The 24,872-nt window shown below is 41.3% G+C and overlaps 1 protein-coding gene across 1 annotated transcript in view; it reads right to left on the bottom strand.

Annotated features, from left to right (window-relative positions):
- Window positions 1-5,986: 5,986 nt before the first annotated feature.
- Window positions 5,987-24,872, bottom strand: part of trit1 (tRNA isopentenyltransferase 1) — a 78,024-nt gene continuing 59,138 nt past the window's right edge. The window contains exons 9-11 of the mRNA XM_041810039.1: window positions 12,198-12,307; window positions 6,634-6,751; window positions 5,987-6,494 (exon numbers count right to left, since the gene is read on the bottom strand). Of these exons, the coding sequence (XP_041665973.1) occupies window positions 6,328-6,494; window positions 6,634-6,751; window positions 12,198-12,307 (395 nt within the window). The 3' untranslated portion in view covers window positions 5,987-6,327. The remainder of the gene's footprint in view (window positions 6,495-6,633; window positions 6,752-12,197; window positions 12,308-24,872) is intronic.

Here is a 24,872-nt window from a genome sequence, read left to right as displayed (position 1 = left end):
CTCATAAATTTGAAAAAAAAATTTCACAGATTTGAGCCTTTAAACTTATTTTTACTTTTTTGAATTTCCAAATGATTTATCATCAGTGCTTTTTTTTCATGTTTTATCACAGGTAAAAATGAAGTAGACAGTTTATGGTTAATGTCGACTCTGTTAGGCCCTCAGGTTAGACCTAAATCCAGAATCTGGCCCCTGCTGTTATTGAGTTTGACACCCCTGGCTTAACACATTATCATAAATGTGTCACATAAATGTGTCTATCCATATGGAGGTTTCTAGATATGTACTCTTTGGAAAGTTAAAGCATGCTTGACTAACCCAGGGAGCATCTTTGAGTCAAGCCTTCTCTGCAAAGTAAAACTGCACATCTATTCTGCAGTTAAGTGTATGATGAGTGTCCCTGGCTGAATGTAGGTCATAATACTGAATAGTTTATAACTTGAATTTGTTGAATAACATATTAAACCACAATCGCAATTCGATTTTTTTTTGCAAACCGTTCCACCTTTCTGCTGAGTGTAGCTTGCATCCACTTGGGTTGTGAAGCCTGAAGGTGTTGCCACTTTTTAACAGCTTTTCTCCCTTTATGTGTGAAATTCATCCTCTCATGCAAGCAGTCATTTACTTATTAATCGTGATTCACAATACTGTCAACATGATATCGGTATTGGCAAACATTAGCTCATAAAGTAATTACTGGTTTCAGCAAATGTGACAATTTCTCCTGCTATTTACAACCAACATATCAGCCTTAGTATAAATAAGTTTGTGGAGTTCAGCAGACTTTTCATAGCTGGAGTGTTTTCCTTTATTTCAGGGAAAAAAAAACCCCTTAAATTGTAAATATGCCTGAACCAGATTTCTAGTCAGCATTGGTTAATGTGAATTCATAAATATCGACACATCAGATGCTGGCAAACCAACAATGTGCACTCCTAAAACACATTACTGAATGTAGTTTAAGTGAAAAAAACTCCTTAAGACACACTCAGTGGGGCCATACTGCAACAATGTAAACCTTGAGTGAGGACCTTTAACTGTTGTAATTGTGGGCAGGATGGTGCGTCTTTTCCATGTCTTGCTGACCTTTTTCTATACGTGTGTCAGTTGTTATTATCACATCAAAATTCTCCCTGCTTTCTTTGAGCAGTCAGACGTATCACTTACTGAGTCTTTGCTGGGGAAAGTGTAAAACAGGCTGCTTTGGCAGTCTGCTTGTCTGACACCTACCCTGAGGCAGCATCTACAGGCAATAAATTGTACCATGAATAAATAATCAGTCTTGTCTGATGATCTCTTTTACCTATTTACATCATGTAGAGACATGAGTATTCATTTCAGTCTTGTCTGATGATCTCTTTTACCTATTTGCATCATGTAGAGACATGAGTATTCATTTCAGTCTGTTGCATGACCAGCTAGAGGCTCTTCATAGATGTTCTGAACCTACTGATCACTTTTTATTATCATTAACATGTTCTGGTGTCATTTTGAATCAGCCTGGCTAATGACAAAAAAGCAAAAGTTAACATTAAACATAAACAGAAAACTGCAAAAAAAAAAAAAAAACATTCTAAAAAAGTAATCAAAATAATGCATGCTCTTTTTGCACATAAGTGGATGCAGTGCATGAGGCAAATCCAGCACGGGAGCCTTAAATGCCTCTGCAAACATGCCAGACTCAGACAACGTGCATCTATAGGCTGCAGTGCTAGTTACATAAGCAAGCCTGCAGTTTTCCCCCACAGAGGGCCTCATGTATAGGACAGTGTGTGCTCTGTGAGCGTATACAGCTACTGCGCCGCTATAAGGCAGAGCTGGACTGAGAGGGGGAGAGACAGAAATGGGGCACTCAAACTGGGTGAATTATTATTCAGCTGATAGAGCTTTCACATAAACACACAGAAGCACAAATACAGGAAAGCTCAAGGCCTGCTGAAGAAGCAGCATTATTGGGGTAAAACATAAAACAAGATAGCTGAATAAATACATTTTCTGTGCGTTTATCTGTGGCTATAGCTGCAGATTTCCTCTCTTAAAGCGGGTTTGGTGTGCGTGTTTGTTCTTTGTCCTCGCTGTCTGCTGCTAATGAGTTCACTCAGTGCATGTGTGTCCATAGATGATCCACGGCATCACGGTGCGTAAATCACTAATTAGCCTTGTGACCGTGGACGCTGGCCTAGTTCTCCACTTCTAAGAGTGTGTGTATTTGTGGTTCAAGGGGCTAAAGCCTTATGTCATTGAATTGCACAAGTTTTCTCCTTTCTACAGTACGCACCGTGATTCAGCAGTGCCTGGAGGTGCCGGGCTGGATTTACTCAGGAGCTGGAGATAAGAAGAAACCACACATGAAGTCTCCTGAGATAAAGTATCTGATGACAATTTAATTGTTGCTTTTTTGTAATTACTGAGAAGATGGACACGATAAAAAACTTCCAGAGGGACGGAGAGGAAAGCACGTCTGATTAAAAGTGAGGGGAAGAAAAACAGTCTGCACACACAGAAGGGTTATAAAAACCAAACACCAGTTGCACAGTGACCTCTGATATCTCTCACACTGTATGGTAAGCCCCAAGTAAGCTTGAGGCCTGACCCAGTTTGGAAGGAGAGAATGTGGGACACACATTTCCAGCTATTATATGGCTTGAAATATTTTTAGTCATGTGGATGAGGTCAAACACTGGGAGCCTGTGAACTGGACTTGTGTTGAAAAAATAACCTCAGACTGACGTCTTCAAGGAAGAGATGGTGGAGTGGTGCAGAGTATGTGGAGCAACTGTTTCATTGGGAGGAAGAAAAAGCATCAGGTGAAGTGAGGGAAAGGGAGCGCCAGAAGAGGCCTTTGGAGAGGTGCCAGCTATTGTGTAAGGGGTTTTACAGCACGCAGGCACACCTTGGTTTGAGAGAGGTACGACACACCAGTGGATAAACAAAGACGTGCAATCGCTGCGGTGAAACACAACGTCTCCTGATGGTTTATAACTCTGTCAGAGCAGAAATGAACCCGGCTAAGCTCCAATGAAAGACAACAGCATCAATCAGGTGACTTGTCTCCATCAAACAAAGGGCTAAAGAAACAAGTTTAAGGAGAGTAAAACTAGGTGACAGGAGGCAAACAAAGCACAATACATGTGCTGTGTAAGCATGCCAATGAGATCAGACTGAGATAAAGGGACACCTTTATACCACTGAAGTAATGTGAAAATCTCTGAAATCTCAACAAAATGTGTGAGCTTTACTTTTACCTGTGAGACAAAAGAGTTTGGTTCCTTTGGTTTATTTAAGATTTACAACCATTTGGAGGAGGCATAAAGTCCATGGAGATAGGGTTTAACACACAGAGGAGAAACTTTGACCTGAAATGCTAACATTACAATGTTTTGGTGTTTAACATGCTGGCATTTCAGAAATTTTCAAGGTGAGATGCATGTGTAATATGGTGTAATTTTTCACATGCTTTCAGCCAGAATTGTGCAACTTTCTGCAGAAAATTTGGTGGAGTTGTTGTGAGAATACAGCAGGAAATAATCAGGATAATTCACCATCATGGAGGGCTGGATGGTGGTAAAATCATACAACAAGAAGGTGACAGTGCAATCTTTGTGCCTGTGATAAAGCTGCTTTTTTCATGTTTTTCTCCTCTCTTGTATTCAGTACATTTGTGTGCAAATAAAAAAAGTTGATTCATTGTGTCAGTCTGACTCAATAGATATTGCATAGATAATGCAATTGGGGATCAATTAAATAGAGGTGTAACAGTATTTGCAATTGTCCCGGGTCACGGTTCTGTGCATGCACACAACAAATATGTCCAACCTATTAAAAAAACAGATATATCTGAAAAGTATTTACCTGCCGATATAGAAGGCAGAAGTGCTTTGCTTGGTAACTGCTGTTAAACAACCAAAAAAGAAGAGAAAGAAGCTGGGAAAACAAAACACATAAAGAAGAAAAGTTCATTCCGCTGGAGAGGAAGCAAACGAGCGGGAGCCACCGGCTCCTTCTCCCTCTCCTCATCTCCGAGCTGTTCTTAAAGGAGACAGTTGTGACCAAAGCTGCTAAAAACTCCTGCAAGTCATCAGAGGTCATTTTTGAGTTTTTACACATTATGAAAGCGTAGATTCCAAGCTTTCAAATGATGTATCATACACCTTAATCTGGGCATATTTTACAAAGATATGCTCATTTGAATGTTAACTTCTAGTTTCTCTTTGTTCTGAGAAAAACAGGTTCAAAGTTTCAGGACTACTCCTACCTTCAGGCCGGCCAGGTGATGGGTGTGAACAATCGAGCCACGTTTACATAAAGTCCACCCAAACCAAGCTTCTGAATCGGACTGGTGACGCTCATCTAAATATTCCCATAGGAAATCCGCCTTCATCAAACTTTCACTGTCGAGGGATCCTGAAGTTGTCCCAAGTCTGTTGATAATTCTTGCTGCTTCTTCATCGTCTCTTCTACTTTTCTTCACTGCAGGGGGCATCTTGAGGCTTGTTGATAAAGGTGATAACTAGAAACAGCTGTAGTTACGTGCCGAGGGGGGTGGAGTTTGAGCCATGCAGTGTTTGTTATTGTCCATCTCAATGGGCGAAACTGGGGACAATGGCAGGCTGAGTGGCCAATTATCACCCAGCAGTTTCGCTTTCCCCTCCCCTCAATCTCCACGCAGAAACTACGAAAAGAGGGCATTTTTAAACACAAAATTAACGCTTTTAAATATCACATTTGTGTTACTTTTTTCATCGAATGAGTAGTTTAAACGTCGGACTTGCATAAAATGAGAAAAAAACGAAAAATGATCATTTTGAAGAAAACGACTTTGTATCAATTTTCTCAAACACCAGAATGCCGACTTGCAGGAACTTTATCTGGCTTCAGTCACATATCATACCCTTTTAAGACAAGCTTAAATTGGTCTCAGAGGTCCCCAAAACATGCCTGTGAAGTTTGTTGCTGAAAAATCACTCCAGTATTGGATCTTTGTACGTTTAAAACCCCCTCTATTTCAGCCCTTCTCAGAACGAGCCATTTCTGTGTCTGTGGCTTTAAATGGTAATTAGCTGTCTGACTCCGCCCCTGACCACACCCCTTACAGGAAATGGATGCAGTACTCCTGGTAATACAGACACTTTTATCCAAAGTTTAGAACTTGACTGAGATTCGAACCATCAACCTCCCAGGCCATAATCAGCAGGATAACCCACTGAGCTATCCAGCATCTCAGCTGGTAATTGAGAGGCTCAGTAGAGGACGGCTGAACTTTCCTCCAAGTGGGGAGGGCCAACCAAACAAGGGGGCGAGTGCTCACGCTCCTGGTGAGGTCACCAGGAGCTAAATCTGAGAACAGCTTGTTTTAGCACACATTTTCTGAAAGGTGGAGAAAGAGAGGGGGATAGAGAATGGATTTTTCTGGTATTTGAGGGGATTGTGGACAGGCCAGGGGCACATATTTGTGTTAGAAAAGCCTGAAAAAGTGATTTTTGCATAATATGTCTCCTTTAAAATAACCTCCAGATGCAGAGCCAGTCAGATTGAACTGCATGCAGCTGTAAGACTGATAAACGATCTACTCAAGATTTAACCACAGCTGGGCTCAACTCTGCATGTAAACGTACTGAATTTTTCCTTCTTACATCTTATCCTGATGCATCCAGGCATGCCAGTCAATTTCAGGGCTGACATATAGGCATGCTCACACTCACACCTACGGGCAATTTAGAGTCACCAATTAACCTAATGAGCATGTTTTTGGTGGTGGGAGGAAGCCGGAGTACCTGGAGAGAACCCACAGGTGCATGGGGATGCACACTCCGCACAGAAGGCCCTAACTGGGGAAGCAAACCAGGGACCTTCTTGCTGTGAGGCAACAGCGCTAACCCCTGCGCTGCCGTGCAGCCCTATCCTGATGCATGCAAATTGCAAATATGACGAAGTCAAAAAATATTAAGTTGGAAATCAAAGTATGAAAAGATCACTTTAATGGAGGCACTTTAAGAATAGATAGAACAAATATAAGTGTTAGAACTCTTCTTTGGCGGCACATAAAACATTCCAGTAATTATTTTCAGTCCACGATGTTGAACTACCCTGGTAGTCAACACCTCTGCTTCACAAGTTCATAAACCCATACTCTTAAACGAGTACGACTGAAGTAAAACACTCTTACATTTTTAAAATGTTCTTAGAATCAAAGTTCTTTGCATTCAGGAAGGATTAATTATTTACAACATGAATGAGCAGCAGAATAAAGGAAGAGCAGTCTTTTGAGGAAACATCCAGCTGATGTAAACAAAAACGCAGATTAACTTAGTCCAGTTTTAACAACTCTTATAACGCCACAGGTACTTCCTGTTGTGTTGTGCTCTTGTCCTGGCTCTGCGAGATCTCTGCAGCTGAGTCAGGAGGTGCAGGTTCAACCTGGGATTGGTCAGACGTTGGATCGGACTTCCTCTTCTTCCTCACATGATAGTGATGCTTTTTAGATTTAAGGTGAGCTGCAGGTAGAGGACACAACAGAGCACCGTTTGTCCTGAATGGTTTTGGGTTATGGCATTCGGTGCAAGTTTTTAGCCGCAAAGGACTGTGGGTAATGAGAATGTTGTCATGCAGTGTGAGGTGTACTGAGAGTCTCACCTGTCCACTCCAGGTCACCTATGATCACTCTGTCACACAGATCACAGGAATGGTGGCTCCGTTTGTTTCTCTGCTCCTCTGCTTGGACTCTGATTGGTGAGACAGCTGGCTCCTCGCCCTGATGGAATAATAAACAAATAAATGAATAAGACTGACAAGTAAACCATGTCTGTAGAGTTTTCAATTAGAATAAGTATAGTAAGGCTCCGATACCAAGGTATCAGCCGATACAAGTGAACTTTCTAGACTGACTGTGCAGAGTAGCAAATTATTGTAGACCTATATTTGACTAGAACATGGCTCAACAAATAGAATCATAATGTACAGCAGGGGTGTCAAACCCAAGGCCCGGGGGCCAAATCCAGCCCATGGTCCAGTTACACCCGGCCCACCAGATCCTATCATATTTTTATTAAAACTGACCCACTGGTTTGAGGTCTGCAGATTTCCTCCAGTTTAAAAATGTAAACATAACCATGATGATCTAAAATATCCTTGTTACGTCATAAAAATGAGAAAAAGTTAAAAGTTAAAAAAACTGGATAAACAGGAATGTGGGACAATACATTTCTGTTTTTATTTCATATTCTTAATTTTGCATCTCACAGTTATGACACAAAGTTATGGTTTTGACTTTTTTTTTCATATGTTGACCTTTTCAATTCACAATTATGACTTTTTATCTTATTTTTCAATCCCCAATTTTAAAATTTTAAGTAATATTTTGACCTTTAAAATTCATGATTATGATTTTTTTCTCACGTTGACCTTTTCAGCTCCTAACTTTGACTTTTATCTCATAATTTGACCTTTTAGATTTAAATTTGAAGTAATATTTAGACCTTTAAAACTCACAATTTTAATGTTTTTCTCATGCTTTGATGTTTTAGACTGCTGATTTTGAATTTATCTAATATTCTGACTGTCAAGAATCATGATATTAACTTTCTATCTCATATATTTGCCTTTTAAAAACTTTATTTTGACTTTAAATGCCATGTTTTGAACATTTTGAGCTAACAAGTTTTAATTTTTATCTCAGATTCTGAGCCTTTAAACTTATAATTTTGACCCTTTTCCATCTCAAAATCATTTATCACGAGTTTATCAGTTTTTTTTTCTCCCCATAATTCATTGCTGGTGAAAATGAGGTTGACAGTTTATGGTTAAATGTGGACCCTGCTCGGCCCTCAGGTTGGACCCAAATTCAGAATTCAGCCCTGCTGTGATTAAGTTTGACATCCCTGGTGTACAGCATCTCTGTGGGCCTAAAGATGTTTTCCTGCTGATTATTGAGTTTCACTGCTAAATATTAAAATAAAAATAATACAGGGGGCTGCATCACAGACTCTCTCCATCTCTCTACATATTATGCTCTATCCGGGCAGCATACCTTCTTCTAGAACAGCCTGCAACTGGCTGACAGACTCTCACAAAGAGTACACAATATGGCAGTTAGCATTCGAGCTAGTGTAAATAAATGATCGTAATTTCATTAAAATAGGTAAAAAAAAAAGACGTTCAATGTCGCGTTTACTGGGGTGGATCTCTATAGTTAAAGTCCCCAAAAGTCACACGAGTTCCAGGCTCACTGGAAATGCTGCTGCAAAGGATTCAAAGGCATCAATGGGACGGCACAATGGCTAGCTTCAAGAGGAGAAACAAGGAAGAGGCAGCGATTTATGGTTCAACAGTTATTTAACTTTTGATAAACTGTGTCACTTCTTGTCGTGTACGACAGCGACGGTCTGGAAGGCATTTTAATGATCACATTCAGAGAAAAACTGTCACACAGCCACCATTCTTTGCTGCTGCAAGCTAAACCAAACGGTATCGGATTGGTGCATAAACTCGTGTACTCGCCCATACCAATGCTGCATTTTGAGCTGTATCAGACGTATTTACGATACTGGTAGAGCTGGGCAATTAATCGAAAAATAATCGAACCCGATAGAAACCTGCCGTGTTAATTATTTCAAATTTTTCCCCTTGGAAAAACTTGACTTTTTACGAAAAACATTTTCATTTCAGCTGATGTGTGTTTTGATTTCATATATTTAAATATGTAACCATAAATTCTTATCTGTGCCTGGTCCTTTCAGTTGTTTTATTTTAAAATTATACAAATAGTTATAGAACAAGCAGGGTTGGAGTTTGGGGGTGGAATAATCATTCATTAATCATAATCGAGGTAAAAAGTTCAATTAATCGTGATTTTGATTTTTGCCTAAATCTCCCAGCCCTAGATACAGGTATCGCAATCGGAACAACTATACTTTAAAAGACACAAATATAAAACTGGAACTACTGACTGGTCATTATGTGCCTTCATGAGGACTTTGCACTTCCCAGACAGTGAAACCTGACAGAAGAAGAGGGCTGTGGGGTTTTCTGTGGTACAAATGTTACAAGCAAAATCAGATCATGAGGCCAAACTGATCTTTTACCTCAAAAATGCAAACTGTTCACCCTTAAGTCAGGATGAACATTTGTGAAAAGTTTGAAAAAAATCCGCCGAAGCTTTTTTGCAATATTACGTTTACAACAATGGCGAGGATGGACAAACAGACGACAGCGAAGACAAAAAACATGATGTACTCTGCTTCAGCTCTTAGTAATGTCAGTGGGGTCAGATTCTAAAAACCATTATTACATGTTGGGCTGTTAAAAATACTTGATTCTGATTGGCCAATTATGTCGTCTATCATTGAATAGATCACTGTTGTTCAAAAGAACAACCTGCTACTAAGAAAAGCAGGATGCTTCTAAGAACGAGTATCTAATCACGAACTCTGGAAGGTGAAATGTTGTCAGATTAATCTGTGGGGAGAAGTCCAGTTACTGTGGGAGAAGGAGAAAGGAGATGAAAACAGCTGTACAGAGGCTGATAAAGACAAAAACTGCTGCTGCTGCTGCAAAAAAGACAAAACTGAAGATACAGATTACAGACACAGAAACAGAACATTACAGGAACACAGAACAAAGTGTGGTTTCAGATTAAGCAGTTAAAGACCAGGAAATGGAGAAAGAAAAGTCAGCTGACTTAAACCATGACAGGGTAAACTAGACTAGGTTAACCCTAGTATCTGGCTCACTGCAACTATCTGGGATGCCTGTTGTAATGCCTGACTGAACGGTGTTTTCTGATATATCCATTGCATGAATGTATTTCCCATTCATCTGGGAAAGCTCCCACAGAAAGCGTTTGGCAAGGGTAGGACTTTTCCAGTATTCTCGAATGGTAATCAGAGATTATTTAGCCTAGACGAGCCTAAGTGACAATGTGTACATGCGCTACTCTTGAGGTGCTGGAGATGGTGGAAATTCTTGATGAATAAAATTGATGCCAAGGCCGGTCAGGAGACATGCAAACACATCTTCTCTGCAAAGACAAGCTTTCGTTGTGGCTCTCTGCTCTTGTCTGTAAAAGAAACACGGTCTAGTTCTGATTAAACTGCCGCTTTTCTACAGCTACATCCAAGCCAACAGCTACCGCGGCAGCAGCCACTAAATACAGTGGAAGACCCAACCCGTAAAAATCGCCAACTCATGCTGAAGCAGACGGAGAGAAAAGAGTGAAAACATCTTTTCTGTGATGAAAAGCTTTCAGTGTTGTTCTCTGCCCTTGTTTTAATAAAGACAAGTCCTATTCTGATGAAACTGCCACTGTGGCTGAGTCCGAGCTGATCACCCCACTACCAGACATTGTAGCTAGGTAGGAAGGTAGGAAGGTAGGTAGGTAGGTAGATAGAAAATCATTTATTGTCATTGCATAGTAAAAACACAATGAAACTTCGTTAGGCAGTCTCCTCTGTAGCAGCAAACACAGCCATCCAAGCGGTGGTTAGAAATCCACAGCCCCACGTCTCCATTCCGCTGGCGAGGGAGCAGGCACCTGCGAGAAAGATGCTCAGGATCCTGGAGGCCCGCTTGTGGATATGACTCCAACAACCCCCTCTAATCTTACCTGAGTTGGCTGGCTGGTCAGCTCTGTACATCCACGGTTAGGTCCGGTATGTCTTCCTGCAGCCAGGTCGCTGTTATTATCAAGACACAGTCGCCCAAGCAGTGGGTTAGAAATCTGCAGCCTTATGTCATCCTGCTGGCGAGGGAGAGGGCATTTGCGAGAAAGATGCTTGGTACGTCAGGTTAGTGTGGGGCTGCTCTTAGCCTAGCCCTGCTGCCCGGCTCATTTGCCCTGGCTTCTCACACAACGCCATCTCTGCCTCCTCCCCTTCTGACTGTAGGTGTCATGCGCCCCATTCTCTGGGTTATACCACAAGGCTGCTGCGTCAGCGTGCATCACCGCCATGCTCACTAGGTAGCATTCAGTAGTCTCCTGTTGATCCTGTTGTATACAACCACACACGCAACAACTAACCCTAACCAACTATCCCACACTCATACTGAAGCAGGTCAGCAGAGGAGTGAAAACATCTTTCACATCATGAAAAGCTTTTAGTGTAAAGTGTTTTTATTCTTTATTTCACACAGAAATGTGGTCCAGTTCTAGTAAAACTGACGCTATGCTAAAGCTACATAACACCACAGCGAAGGCTGCTATTAGAAACAGCTGTGAGTACAGTATGTGGATCTGCGCCTTTTGTCTAACTTCATCAATAGTGAAAATATTCAGTTTAATGTAAGTCACTTTATAAAGGCTATGTGAAGTTCTTTCTTCTGCTCAGTTTGTTAAATGGAAGATGAAAATCATTCTTACATCCTTAAAATGATTTCCAAATCAATATTTTGTTCAAAATGTTGATTTCCTAACAGCACACAATGGCCTACATTTACCAATCTTACACAGAAACCTGCACAGAAAGACAGCTCGTAAGCGATGAATTTTTATGCCTCTTTGCCATTTCTTCTGACGGCACAGACGAGGAAGAAGGAAAGGAGATGACAAGGCACTAGGAGTGTCAGACGGGAGCAGAGATAGCATGAATAAAATAGTAAATATCCATGTTTGAAATGCTGTGATTTAACCTGAAATAATGGTAGGGAATTCAGTTTTTAACAGATGCAGTGTGGACAGCGAGCAACACTGTGAGTGTGGCGCTCACATACTTTCAGGAAATGCTGTGAGTAGCTGCCTATTAATTTGTATAATGTATGGTGAGGGAGTTGCTATCACAGAGGAACCCCTGTCCAACAGGAAGACAGCTCATTCTCTGTTGGCAACCTTCTCACTCCACATTTTTTCTCATGTGAAATAAGGACAGTCAAGTTAAAATGGAAAAAGTACCTAAAAAGATGGAATTTTTAAGTGTCATGGAATTCAGAGAGCATGAGGAGAATGAAATAGGGCAGAGCTAGAAAGAAAAAAAGATAAAGAGAAATAAATGGAAAACTAAGTAAGCAAGTAAACAAAATCAGGATGTAGGAAAAAGAGTAGAATGTTAAGAGGGGGAAACAGATGGAAAATTAAAGTACTGAGGCATAAGAAAGTAAATAAGAGAGGAACAAAAGGTAGTAAATAAGGAAGTATGGAAATTGTTGGTTCCAGACGGCAGATGGAGATTCTGACCAAAGGCAGCTGGTTCAGATCACTGAGGCCCCACCTTCCTGAGGCTGTCCAGTATCTGCAGTGCAGGGTTCAGCACCATCTCCTCCCACCGGGACACGTCCGTCACATCCAGGCCGTACACCGCAGGCACGCTGTCTCCTGGTCCTACAAACACACGCAGGTCAAACACACCCAGTTATTGCACACTATGGATTTTACAAGGACAAGGAAGGCTGCTTATAAACATAATGACGGCTTTAAGAGCCAATATTTTGATTCAGTGTTTCCGTTTTATTTTTATTTGACTTGTAGTAAAGATGCCAGTAATTTTATTACAATGTATTTGAGTTAATATTTCTCATGGATTACCAGTTCAGAGGTAAATTTAGCCATCTGAAAGCCCTCAGCTGAGCTGCACCATTGATCAGATCAAAGAGGGAGTCACAGATTCAGATCATTTATTCTTTAAAGAGAGCGATATTAACATTCTCATCATACATGCAGTAAAGGCTCTGAAGTGACTGATGTTGCAGACTCCATAAGAATCTCATTCAAACTGGAGAATTTACAGTAGCAGCGCCGTGCTGGAGCCGCACCCTGAAGCTCTGTCAACCTGCTGACTCACACTGGCTCGATAATGTCTCTCCCTCTCTCCCTCCTTCCTCCCACTCTTCTCTTTTCTGCACCGTCTCCCTCTCTCTCGCCATCAGTCTCGCTTCGGCTTTCACTCACTCTCTCCCTCTCTCCAACCGTCCCACCCCCGTGTTTCTATTTTGCATCAGTCAGCAGTCTCCAGGCCAGGCCTCAGCACTAAACAGCAGCACCAGTCCCTGCCCCACTCGTCTGTCTATCTGCCTGCCTGTGTTTTTGTCTGTCTGTTTGCATCAAGAACCACGGCCCTGCACTGATTTAAACAAAACAGAAACACAAAACATGAAGGCATGTGCAGCTCCAAAGTGACTAGAAACAAGCACAGCAATGGAAAAAAAAATGAAATGGTAACACCAAAAAAAAAAAAAATACATTAGCAAAAAAAAGGACAAGAAGAAAAAACAATTAAGAAAAAATGCAGGCTAATTAACACATCTCAGGCTGCTTAAATTGGACTTGTACCTTCTTACTAAAGGGATATAATGGCTTTTGGAAAAGGGGGTGAAATGAGGCTACTATAAATGTATTAGTTATTGGCTATCTGAATTATTTAACAACTTCTGGACATATTTTGACCAAAAACTGAGGCTGTGGCGTAGATGTTGTGAGTAAGCTGTCTGAGGGCAGGAAGGAGGATTGACACAACCTAGGTTGTGCTCTGGATGTCGTTGCCTATCACCAGGAGCATAGGTAAATAAACTGTTGAAAAAATAAAGTCACTACCTTCAGGTAGCATTGTAAACATTACTGACACTAACAGCTAGCGCTGCTGATGCTAACAGCTTAGCTGATGAAGGCCACAAGCCAAAACGCATCAGTGTAATAAAGCTGTTCTCGAAACTACAAGTGTTGGTGGAGATTTCTGTTTCCTTCAAGACCTTATTCATCCTCCATGCACCTTGGAAGTAAGTAAAGTTGTGCCAGATATACCTGCCTCAGCTGTTACTTTTTTCAAACAAGTTATCAAGGAAAAGTGCTCTGTACCCCTTTATAACCAAACAAATAAATAAAATGTTGGCAGTATAGTGGAATTATCCCCATTTTACTAATATTCAAAGGTGAAAGGGACAACAGCATCATAGCAAAACGTAGTTTTAAAAGCCCTTGTTTAATTGCAGGCTGTGCTGCAGAGCCTTTTCATTAAGGTATGCAGTATTGCGCACAGCCTGTGCGTAATGCTCAAAGCCTATGTGTAACTGTGCATGCCCCTGCCTTCTTTGTTGTCAGATTTTGAACAGATTTAAGAGCTGTTAAAGGTTGTGACATTGGTAATTATGTTATTAGTCAAGATGACGGGTCCTAAACTAGGCTGTGGAATGACAGTAGAGTCCACATATACAAAGGCAGAGGTTCAGCTGGCCTGGTCATGTGCTGTATTTACAATTGACTTATGGGACATGTAGTTAAAGGGATTTTATTTTTGGTAACAGAAAAGTACTCTGACGTGGTTAAGGTTAAAGTAAAAGCACTCAACACTGGTTACGGTTATTAACAAACAGCCACTAACAAGCCAAATTCATGGTGTTAAAAGTTGTGATGTTTAAACCTCTGTCATGTTTGGTCCTCCCTATGAATGTTTAGGAGGTGTAATGGATGTAGTAAGAGAGGCAAAAGTAGAGTCAGCAGAGCCAGTGCAGCCCTACAGTGCTGATAAAAGGTTTTCTCCCATGATTTATCTTTTGACTAATTCTATAAATGTCAATATAATTTGACTTGACAAAAAAAAAAACCTTTAAACTTCTAAAACGTAATGTAAATTAAATAAAATATGTCATGTAAAATAAGTGACTGTTTAAATATCAACCCTTTTTATGTCAGTGTTTAGTAGAGTCACCTTTGGCTGCAGTCACAGCTCTGAGTCTGTGCAGATAGGTCTCAGTCAGGCTCAAACATCTGGACTGTAGTTTTACTCCATTGTCCTTTGCTAAACAGCTCAAGCTCTGTCAGGTTACACAAGGATCAGGCGTGATCAGCCCTTTTCAAGTCCAGCCACAAATCCTTTATTGGATTGAGATCTGGGCTTTGACTCGGCCACTCCAGAACATTCTCCTTGTTGTCTTTGAACTGTTTCTGTGCAGCTTTTGCTGAACACTTTGGCTCATTGTCTCGCTAAATTATAAAGCTCTGATAAACTGTAGTTCTCTTGCAGACTGAATAAGATCATCCTCCAGCATTTTCCTTTTTTTTCCCCCAGATTCATTTTACCCTCTACCTCTACAAGCCTTCCATGGCTGCTAAGAAGCATCCCCACAGCATGATGCTGCCACCCCTGTGCTTCACAGTGGGAATGGTGTGTTTGGCGTCTTGTCTGATGGTCAAAAAGCTCCATTTTGGTCTCATCAGACCAAAGAACTTTCTTCCTCTTGACCATGGAGTCTCCCACATCTCAAGTCCAGACTGAATCTGAGTTTTCTTCAACAGTGTCTTTCTCTTTGCCACTCTCCCATAAAGCTCTGACTGGTGAAGAACCCGGCCAACAGTTGTTGTCTGCAGAGTCTCTCCATCTCAGCTGCTGAAGCTTGGAACTCCTTCAGAGTAGTCATAGGTGTCTTGGTGTCCTCTCTCACTAGTCTCCTTCTTGAACACTCACTCAATTTATGAGGAGGGTTTGAGCTAGACAGATTTGACATATTCCTTCATTTTTTCATGATGGATTTAACTGAACTCCATGCCTTGGATTTTTTTGTATCCATCCCCTGACATACTTTTAAAAAACATTTTCTCTGAGTTGCCTGGAGTGTTCTTTTGTCTCCATTATGTAATGGTAGTCAGTAATACTGATTAACCAGACACTGGACCTTCCAGCCACTGGTGCCTTTATATTACAATCCTCATTTCACTAATTGTGAGTCTACTTGCACCAATTGGCTGGACCTCTGTTAATTAGGTCAGTCACTTTAAAGGAGATGAATATTTATGCAGTCACTTATTCTGTATCACATATTTTTATTTAAATGGCATTACTTTGTAGAAATCTGTTTTCACTTTGACATTAAGGAATTTTTTTTTCTGTTTTTTGGGTCAAAAAAGCCACCTTATATTTACCATGATTGAGCTCTAAAAAAAAATCAATAAAAGGGTAAAAAATCCAAGCATGTATGGAGCTCTGCTGTCTGTGAACTGATGGACGAAAAACATGAAATATCATGTAGATGCAATATCAGCATGAACGTCTAAAGCAGTGGTGCTCAACCTTTGGGTCAGGACCCCATTGGGGGTCACGAAGCTCTAAGAGGGGGTCGCCAGGTGCCTTAAAAAAACAGAATACTTTTGAAATAATTTTTTTCTCACCCAATTTTGTTACAATTATTTGCCGCTTTTCATCAATTTTGCACAATCTGGACCCATTTTTGGAACTTTGCTCCATGTTTGCCAAATTTCAACCCATTTTCATCCCTTTTTACCAACATTTTTTGGCCAATATTAACAGATTTTTGCCACTCAAAGACCATTTTTATTGATTTAAAACCCTTTACACCAATTTTTACTGCCTTCTTTGCCACTTCTAAACCAATTCTTGCCACTTTCAGTATAATTGTTGCCTCTGTTGACCCAATATTGCCACTATCATCCATTTTTTTTAAAAATTACATTTTACGCCCATTTTTGCCCATTTCAACCACATTTCACGGTTTGATATGCCCATTTGGACCAGTTCAGCCAATTTCTGCCTATTTCTCTGCCCCAGTTAACCCATTTTTGCCCAGTTTAAAGCAAGTTTTCCCACTTTTAAATCACATTTCACCAATTTTTACCACTTAAAACCTATTTCTGCCACTTTTTAATCCCCTCTTACCACTTTTTTTGCCTGTTTTTGCCACTTCAACCAGCCATTTTTTGCTTTTTTTGCCACTGTTATCAAATTTGTGCCACTTGTAACCCATTTCTACTACTTAAAAAAGCCCATTTAACCACCTTTTTTGGATTTTTTTTTTAATTAATTCAATTCTGTTTTTAAGAAAAGGGACTGACATTTTTAAGATGACTATATACTTCAGCACAAATGACTTAAAATATATCTGTTGCTATGTTAAGAATGGTTATTATTCAGGTTAAATATAGGATATGGCTAACTTTACAATGGACCCTGATTTTTCTGACCTCCATGGGCCCCCAGTTTGGCTGGATCCCAGAAAGCTCTCCCATTTATCCCCCTTATGGGCAGCACTGTCTGCACATGACTATTCTAGAATATGCTTTGCTGTGTTCAACCACCTTCAGGTACATTGGGGGTCCCCGGTCTGTGGCACCTTTATTTTGGGGGTCGTGGGCTGAAAAGGTTGAGAACCACTGGTCTAAAGACAGCAGAGACACATAACCCGCTGACTTAGAAGTTAACTTTAAAAAGACCTATGGTTCAGGATCCTGGCCTGGTGCCCGGGGCGGCCAATCGGATTTTAAAGGGAACCAGGTCTCCCAGTTGGCCACACTCCTGTCCTGGTCACCCTATGACCTCTTTCAGGTTGTGAACCCCCACACCCACACTTTAAGAAGCACTGGTCTGGACCTGTCTTTACAAAAGCTGTCTTGGGATAATGTTTGTTATGAAGTGGTGCTGTAGAAATTATGATAAAATACAAAATATTCACTGCAAAAGTGGGCCATAACTGCGTATATTCAGATGATTTTCCTGACATATGAATGTGTGATGCACACACTTCTGTGTATATATCCAATTAACCTGTAAGACACAGCTAGCCAACTCAATTATGCCCTAATCCTTTGCACACACAGACTGAGCTGTGGAGTTGACATCAGCAGACAGTATATAGATTAGACTCTGTAGGAAACTGTCTGGGGCTCCATTATTACAGAGAAACAGTGGTAACAGTATCATCCAATCATCACTACTATAAACTGCATTGACTGTGCCACAGAAAAGAGACAATAAGCATCTTCACACAGCCTTGTCTGAGAGCCATAAATTCCAGTTTTGGCTCAGTTCTTGGCACGTGCAACATTTCAACTCCTTAAGGGGTGAATTTGCCCTTTGTTATAGCATAAGCCACTTGACTGGTAGATAAATTCAATCATTTCCTCTAGCTTTGCCACATATCAACACTACTGGACATGTTTGTTTTTTCCTTCTTCAGCTGCTCGTGTGAATTAATGCAGTCTGACAGAGGGTCAGTTGTTAATGTGTCTTTTCAAACCAGTAGTGAATGTTAATCAAAGTTTCACTGTATGTTTGTGTGTTAGAGGGGAAGTCTTTTGTGTTTTGGGCACAATAGCGGGCAGCTGGTGGCGAGCGTCACCTGGCATAGCTCTACCACATGCACACTGGAGCTCTCCCTTAGGTGCTCCACATTGCCAGCCACCCTCCTTCACCCTTCTGTTGCTGTTATCTCCTCGCTTTGTTCTTTAATCTCTCTTAACACACACCCCATCACATTACTCCCCTCTGCAGCTACCTGCCTCCCACTGAGCTGAGTGGAGCAGGGGGGTAGAGAAAGGAGACAGTGTAGGGTGGGTTGCCAGATGCTGGATGGGTGCACTCCCCCTTCTTGCAAACTTGTTTATGTTCTAGTGAAATTTAACCCTTTTAATCCACTCTGCGGTGAATGAGGGTTGATAAGAAGTGCAGCCGGGACAAAGAGCAGGGTGGCCAACACACGCACGCACACACCGCGGCTGTGAGCGTTGGCTTTCAGGCACACAGGGGAGATCGCTTTGCCAACAAGAAAGAGCGTCTCTTGTCGCCTAGCAGCTGCTCCACAGTGTTGTGTGACTGTGTGTGTGTGTTGCAACAGTAGTCCACCTGTTGCGACAAGCAGGCCAGGAGTCATATGCTGCATTATCCCTGTGTTTGCTGAGCGAGGATGTGTGAGCCTGTGTGTGCTCTGCTATAAAAACTCCACTACAAGTCTCAGCGCTGCGTCCCTCCTGGCCCAGCTGTGCTACTTTGGCTGTTGGCCATGCTGCAACAGCTGCCGCTGTTCACTCAGCACCCTCATTCCTCTTCCACTTTCTGCCTCCCTCACCTCTTTCTGTGAATCACTTCTGACATTTCTGCAGGACGTTAAATAACTTGGCTCAAGGCATTTTTCAGTGCGGACAAAATGATAAATAATTTAGTGTTGCAAGTGATCATGTCAGTGTTTAGGAGCAGCTGTTATGAATGACTGAAACTAATATTTAAGCCCCCATATGACCTACAGAAGCACACTAAACTATCAGTGATTAGACAGACTGTTTCTATATAGTTACTTTAATCCTTTAAACTGCAGCCAGTGGTTGGTGTAAGACAGGAGGATTAACGGCATGATGTGGAAACAGCCTTTGTTGACATTTTCCATGGCTGAGAGTCACATCTTTGTATATAAGTAGTGTTTTTTATATAGCTTACTGTGTATGGTCATCATAACAGCTGAAGTTAATTCATTTATTCTGCATCAATCACAGATGTGTTCATGCATGTATAAAATAAATGACCCAAGAGTGTGTGTCCATTTCCAACTGCAGCATTACTGCTTGTGTTTGTAGATGCTGTATAAGTGATGTGAGAACTCCTGCTAATGATACAGGATGCAACTCATCAAATCAATAAACTGTTAAAATAAACACGGGCGCATACTTGTGTCATGTGATGACACTGCGCTACGATCTTTCCTGATGTCAAACTGTAATAGGCTCCATCTGTCGTAATGTGATCTATGGTAATGCAGTTTAGTTTGTATTTCTTTTTCCTGGGAGTATATCAGTGTTGATAAATCAATGAAATTCTCTAAACTCAGAGTTGGACAGAGCTTGCCATCATAGCACATGCATTGACTCAATGAATTCATCTATCCAGTGTGCTCATGGAGCGTCGTTTTCCACCTAACTCCATCAGCAATTACGTTTTTTGAGATGAGGTGTGCTTTCAGTAAGAGCTGAACTCCATTAGGTGTAGACAGCAAACCAACATGTAATCTTTGACCATGAATTTCACATATCAAAGGAGAAAATATGTATAAGGTCGCTTTCATGGTTCCATTGAGAACTCAAATTGCACCACTGTTGCACTTCCATATGGTTTGGTTCGCATTCACATTGCCCTTGGTCAAACGAAACAAATTATAAGTTTGTGGCGCTGTTGTCCCAAACAAAGAACGGCGAAGTAGAACAGGAGATGTAGAAGAAGACGAAACTGGAACTCCATCTCCTTCCACAGGTCTTTTTTTCCCCCACATAAACAATGAAACAACACCAAATTCATGCTCTCTTGGGGTTTCTGTTTTGTTTGGGGCGTTATGAGCAGACTGTGGCAGCAAGCTGTCCAGCATGTCGATTTTAAAATGAGACGAATGAATCGGTACAGAAGAAAAAGGCGAGCCAAAATGTGAGCGACTGACTATGATGTGTTGCTATGGCTACACAGATGCCGAGCAAGGTACTGACATGTATTTGAGTGTATGACATCACATACAAATCTGTACATTTTACGCTTTGTGCCACCTTATTAACCTGAACTTCCATAGATGGTGTTTGGGGAAGGGCAGAGCCTTTGAAAAAAAAACTCGGAGTGTGATTGGACAAACTTTATGTCTGTCACATCTTTATGGGCCAATCAGAGCAACAAAACATGTGACGTAGCCGCAACCGAGGAGTAAACTCCATAGAGAGCTGCATTACGCAAACCATGGCGACTGTAGACATGTTAGTACACGACTTTTGTGGTTTTTGAAAAGAAAACAACTCACTGCTGTTCTTTGTTCTTCTTTAAACGAAGAAATGTCATCAAGTTCTGATAAAACTGGCACTTTAGTAGAATCCACACTAAGCTCTTCCTCCATAATTGCACCGGCCTCTCGTTGCCGCTTACTTACATTATGACTCTTCCGCGCCCCAAAGTTAACACCTTGTTGCTGATTGGTCCTGTCACTTTCTAACCGGGCCCTAACGTTTTAGATGGGAGCTTTGCAAGATGGATTCACCAGTGAGAAACACAGAAACGGCCGAATCCATCTGCTTTGCAAGGTTACCACCTTATGCCTTTGGTTCACAAGTTGGTCCGCTTTGCTTTCACACCTCAAAAGAACTGAGACCCTCAGTTTTAAGCGGACCAGAGTCTGCTTGTTGTTGGTCCGCAGCAGAGTTTGTGTGAGCTTTCACACCCCTCCAAATGAACTGGACTATCCGGGAAAACAGACCAGAGTTTGTTTAAAGCGGGCCAAACAGCTCTGATGTAAATGCGACCTTAGAGCTCCATAAGAAAGTTCAACAATGTTGCAATTTGAGCACCGAACCAAACCGGGTCCCCTGGACTATCAGGTGTGAAGATGGACCTTAAAGTGGCGACGTCTTCCAGCCTCAAACTGCATTGGGTTCCCACTTTTTTCAATTCATCCACCAAAAAAATAAATGCTGGTTTACTGTTAAGTATCTACACCATAAGCAGTTCAGTTTTTTATAAAAGACATCTTGGACACTACATGCATGTGATGCAGATTTCATAAAATCAATTATTTAATAATTGTGATTTCAATACCAACTCAAATCATCATGATTATCTTTTTTTTTCCAGAATTGAACAGCCTTAACTACTGGCATCTTTAAAGTTGGTAAAATAAGCATTTACTCCAAGAATTAAATTGGACGACATGTGGAGGCCCTTGCTTTACTCAACAGGAGTGCAAAATGTACGTTGGCCCGTGCTTGGCCTGAGCGGCTTCTTGCATAATGTGATTTTTAATCACATAATACCATGTACCGCAGGAAAATTCGGGTTATTTACTGGATTATGGCAGTTCTTTTTTTTTTTTGCAGGATTTTGAATAAACCATATCTCTCCTGAAACAAGGTTTAATCATATGAACTTGCTTCTTTGACGTGAGCATAAATCCTTGTTTCACTCTCAGGTAGCTCATGGATGGGATTGAATCTAAACACACCTACGACCGTCTCTCCTTTAACCCTTTGCATCTGTCTCCTCTATGCCAGCGCTCCCTCGCCCCTCCCAACCTCACCGAGGTGCCTGGGAGGTTTTTACCGTGACATCCAGCCTGGCAGAACTCCACGGGGGGGAGGTTACACTTGTGCTTGTGTGCACATGAACTTTTGCACTAGCCAGAAGACAAGGGTGTGAACTCGCCCCACACCTGTCACCCCAGCTGGATCGGGTTTCCTTCACTCTCCATGCACCCATGTGTCGCTCTTGTTTCTCTGTCTTTCTTTCTGTTTGTCTGCCTTCCACCATCCTCCACTCTCTCACTCAGCATCTCTCTCGTGGGACTTAAAGACACCTACACCCCTGTTACTTAACACTCATGGGGCCTCTGTCAAACTACACCAGCGTATCCTGGTTACATGTGGAGTGTGTGTACTTGAACAAACTCTGCGGGTGAATAAATGTGCCACTTATTAAAATGCATATAACCTCACATTACCATTTTCTCGAAGGGTAATTAAATCTTCTAATTAAACAGTCCCTATACCCGCACACACACAGATCCTATACCTTAGAAAAGACGTAGTTAAAGGCAGGACAAATTAAGCTTGCTTTAATTTGAACCGGCTGACCCGGCGTTTAAATCCCCGCAGTAAAGTTGAGCCCATCAAGAAGCGCGGATCCCGCTGAAAAGTATTTAAGACACCGAACGCCCACCTGCTCCCTCACTGACAGTCCCCGGTAAACAAAATGAACCGTAAAACTGGGTTAAGCTCGTGTCTTCAAGGCATGCGGCTCAGTGTCTTTCAGTATATTTACATTTACGGTCAACATCCCGCTCCTCTTCCCTGCTTCTCTGACCGACTTCATTGTGTCCGCCTGACTGAGGCCCTCTGTCATTTCCAGTTCGTCTTTCCCTTTGACCCACTAGTCTCTCTTTGTACTCGACTTGGTCTCTGTAGCCCCCTGTGACCCTGTTGCCAGAGTTTGTGTGGTCGGGGCAAATTCCCGGCAGCTCTGTAATGCTTTTAGAGATTAGCCTGCTCAGCTGAGGCCTGCCGGCGTTACTGTGTGTGTGTGTGTGTATATGTGCGTGTAAGTGGGGCTCAGACAGGACAGAAAAGAGGTCAGCAGTCACAACGAGGGAGCGAGGTGAACTGAGTCGATGTAGACGGAAAAGGTGGGATGAACGGGGTGAAAGAGGGAAACCCTGCGGTGGGACAATCCGGGCTGAGAGGTGGACGCAAGGACAAGGCTGCACTACGAGGAAATACTCCGAGGCTACGACACCAAAGGAATGACTGAAATAGATACTAACATGCAGGATTAAGTTCTCAGGGAGCGTGGTCTATGTGTGAACATAACATTAACCTGCATGTGGGAATAACATCTATTTTATTAACTAACTTAAATGAAAAGTTTTAATAAACACAAAGAAGTGCAAAGAAGCAAAGCCTTAAAACACTTCCAAAACACCTTCTTCCACTGATCTTATCTGCAGGACTTTCTAAGTCAAAACAAGTGTTAAAGATCAGATTCATGAGTTTAAAGCTCAAAGGTAAAGATGAATAACATTATTCTATTAGCCAATCAATCATCACCACAGTAGGGCTGGGCATCTCTTTGCAGCAGAGATGTTATGCATTACAGATCATGCAATCATTTACAGGCATTTCTTTTAGAACAGTCTACAAAAATCCTACTTCTTTTGTATGTTTTTTTTAATTAAATGTGAGAATGACATAACATTATAACTCCCTTCAATACATCAATTCCTATCCGATTTGCAATGAAAGGCAAAATAATCACAATTAGATTTTTTTTCAAAATTGTTCAGCTCTAGTTTTATGTAACATTGTATTTGTTACAATATAGAATTATTTATTACTTGTGTTGGTAAAAACATAATAAAATGAACTTAAGGAATAATCCCAGATCAAATCGCAATTGCAATTCTGCAAAACTGTTGAGCCCTACACCACACCATAAAGTAGCTTTTGCTGTTCTTGGCACATTAAAGGGGACATATTGTGGAAAAAAAATCACTTTTTCAGGCTTTTCTAACAAAAATATGTGCCCCTTGTCTGTCCACAATCCCACCAAGAATCAGAAAAATCCATAAAATCCATTCCCTCCCCCCTCTCTTTCTCCACCTTTCAGAAAATGTGTGCTGAAACAACACGTTCTCAGATTTTCACCTCATGATGTCATGTGGGGAGTTAGCCCCACCCCCAGGCTTGTTTAGCCCTCCCCACTTGGAAGAAAGTTCCGCCTTCATTTTCTGATCCTCCTCTCAGGTGCCAGCTGAGATGCTGGATAGCTCAGTGAGTTACCCTGCTGACTTTGGTCTAGGAGATTGATGGTTCAAATCCCTGCCAGGTCTTAAACTTTGAATAAAAGCATCTGTAACATCAGGAGTGCCACACCTATTTTCTGAGAGGGTGTGATCAGGGGGCGGAGTCAGACAGCTCATTAACATTTAAAGCCACAGACACAGAAACAGCTCATTCTGAGCAGGGCTGAAATAGAGGGGGTTTAGACATGCAAAAATCCTATACTGGAGTGTTTTTTCAGCAACAAACTTCACAGGAATATCTTGGGAACTTGTTTTAAAAAGGTAAAATATGTCCCCTTTAACGCCAAATCAAAACATGTGAAAGGAATATTTTTGCAGCCAGCCAGAAACTTGTGTTTCTTTCTCTCAAAATCCACAACCCTGCTTCATATATCATTGTCTGTGGCTGCGCATGTTTTTAATGCAAGATTCAAATCAGGGCTTGGCAATTAATCACAAATTAGATTAAATCACAATATGGCCTGCTGCAAGTTACAGAAGCAGAAGTTGCAATATTTCTTTCACTTGAAATATGTCAAAACACTGGTTTAACATTCATTTTTGCTGCAGCAGAAATTTTATGCACATTATGCAAAGATTCATGATTACTGTTTTTAGAATGGTTTACAAAAATCCTCTGTTTCATGTTTCTTGCATGTTTTTCTTAATCAAAATGAGCAACATAAAAATGATAATGCCATTCAATAAGGCAACTGGCAACAAATTTACAATATGAGCAAAATTATATATATATATATACATATATATATATATAGTACTGTGCAGAAGTTGTAGGCATGTAGAGCACTACCGGTTCTTCACAGGTCCTGATGTTCCACAACCCCAGGCTGAAGAGAGGAGGGAGGGCGGCCAAA

This window comes from Cheilinus undulatus, linkage group 16 (assembly GCF_018320785.1).
Source record: "Cheilinus undulatus linkage group 16, ASM1832078v1, whole genome shotgun sequence".
In the NCBI taxonomy this organism is placed as follows: domain Eukaryota; kingdom Metazoa; phylum Chordata; class Actinopteri; order Labriformes; family Labridae; genus Cheilinus; species Cheilinus undulatus.
Note: the sequence above shows the minus strand (reverse complement) of the source record. Positions and strands in the feature narration are given on the sequence as shown.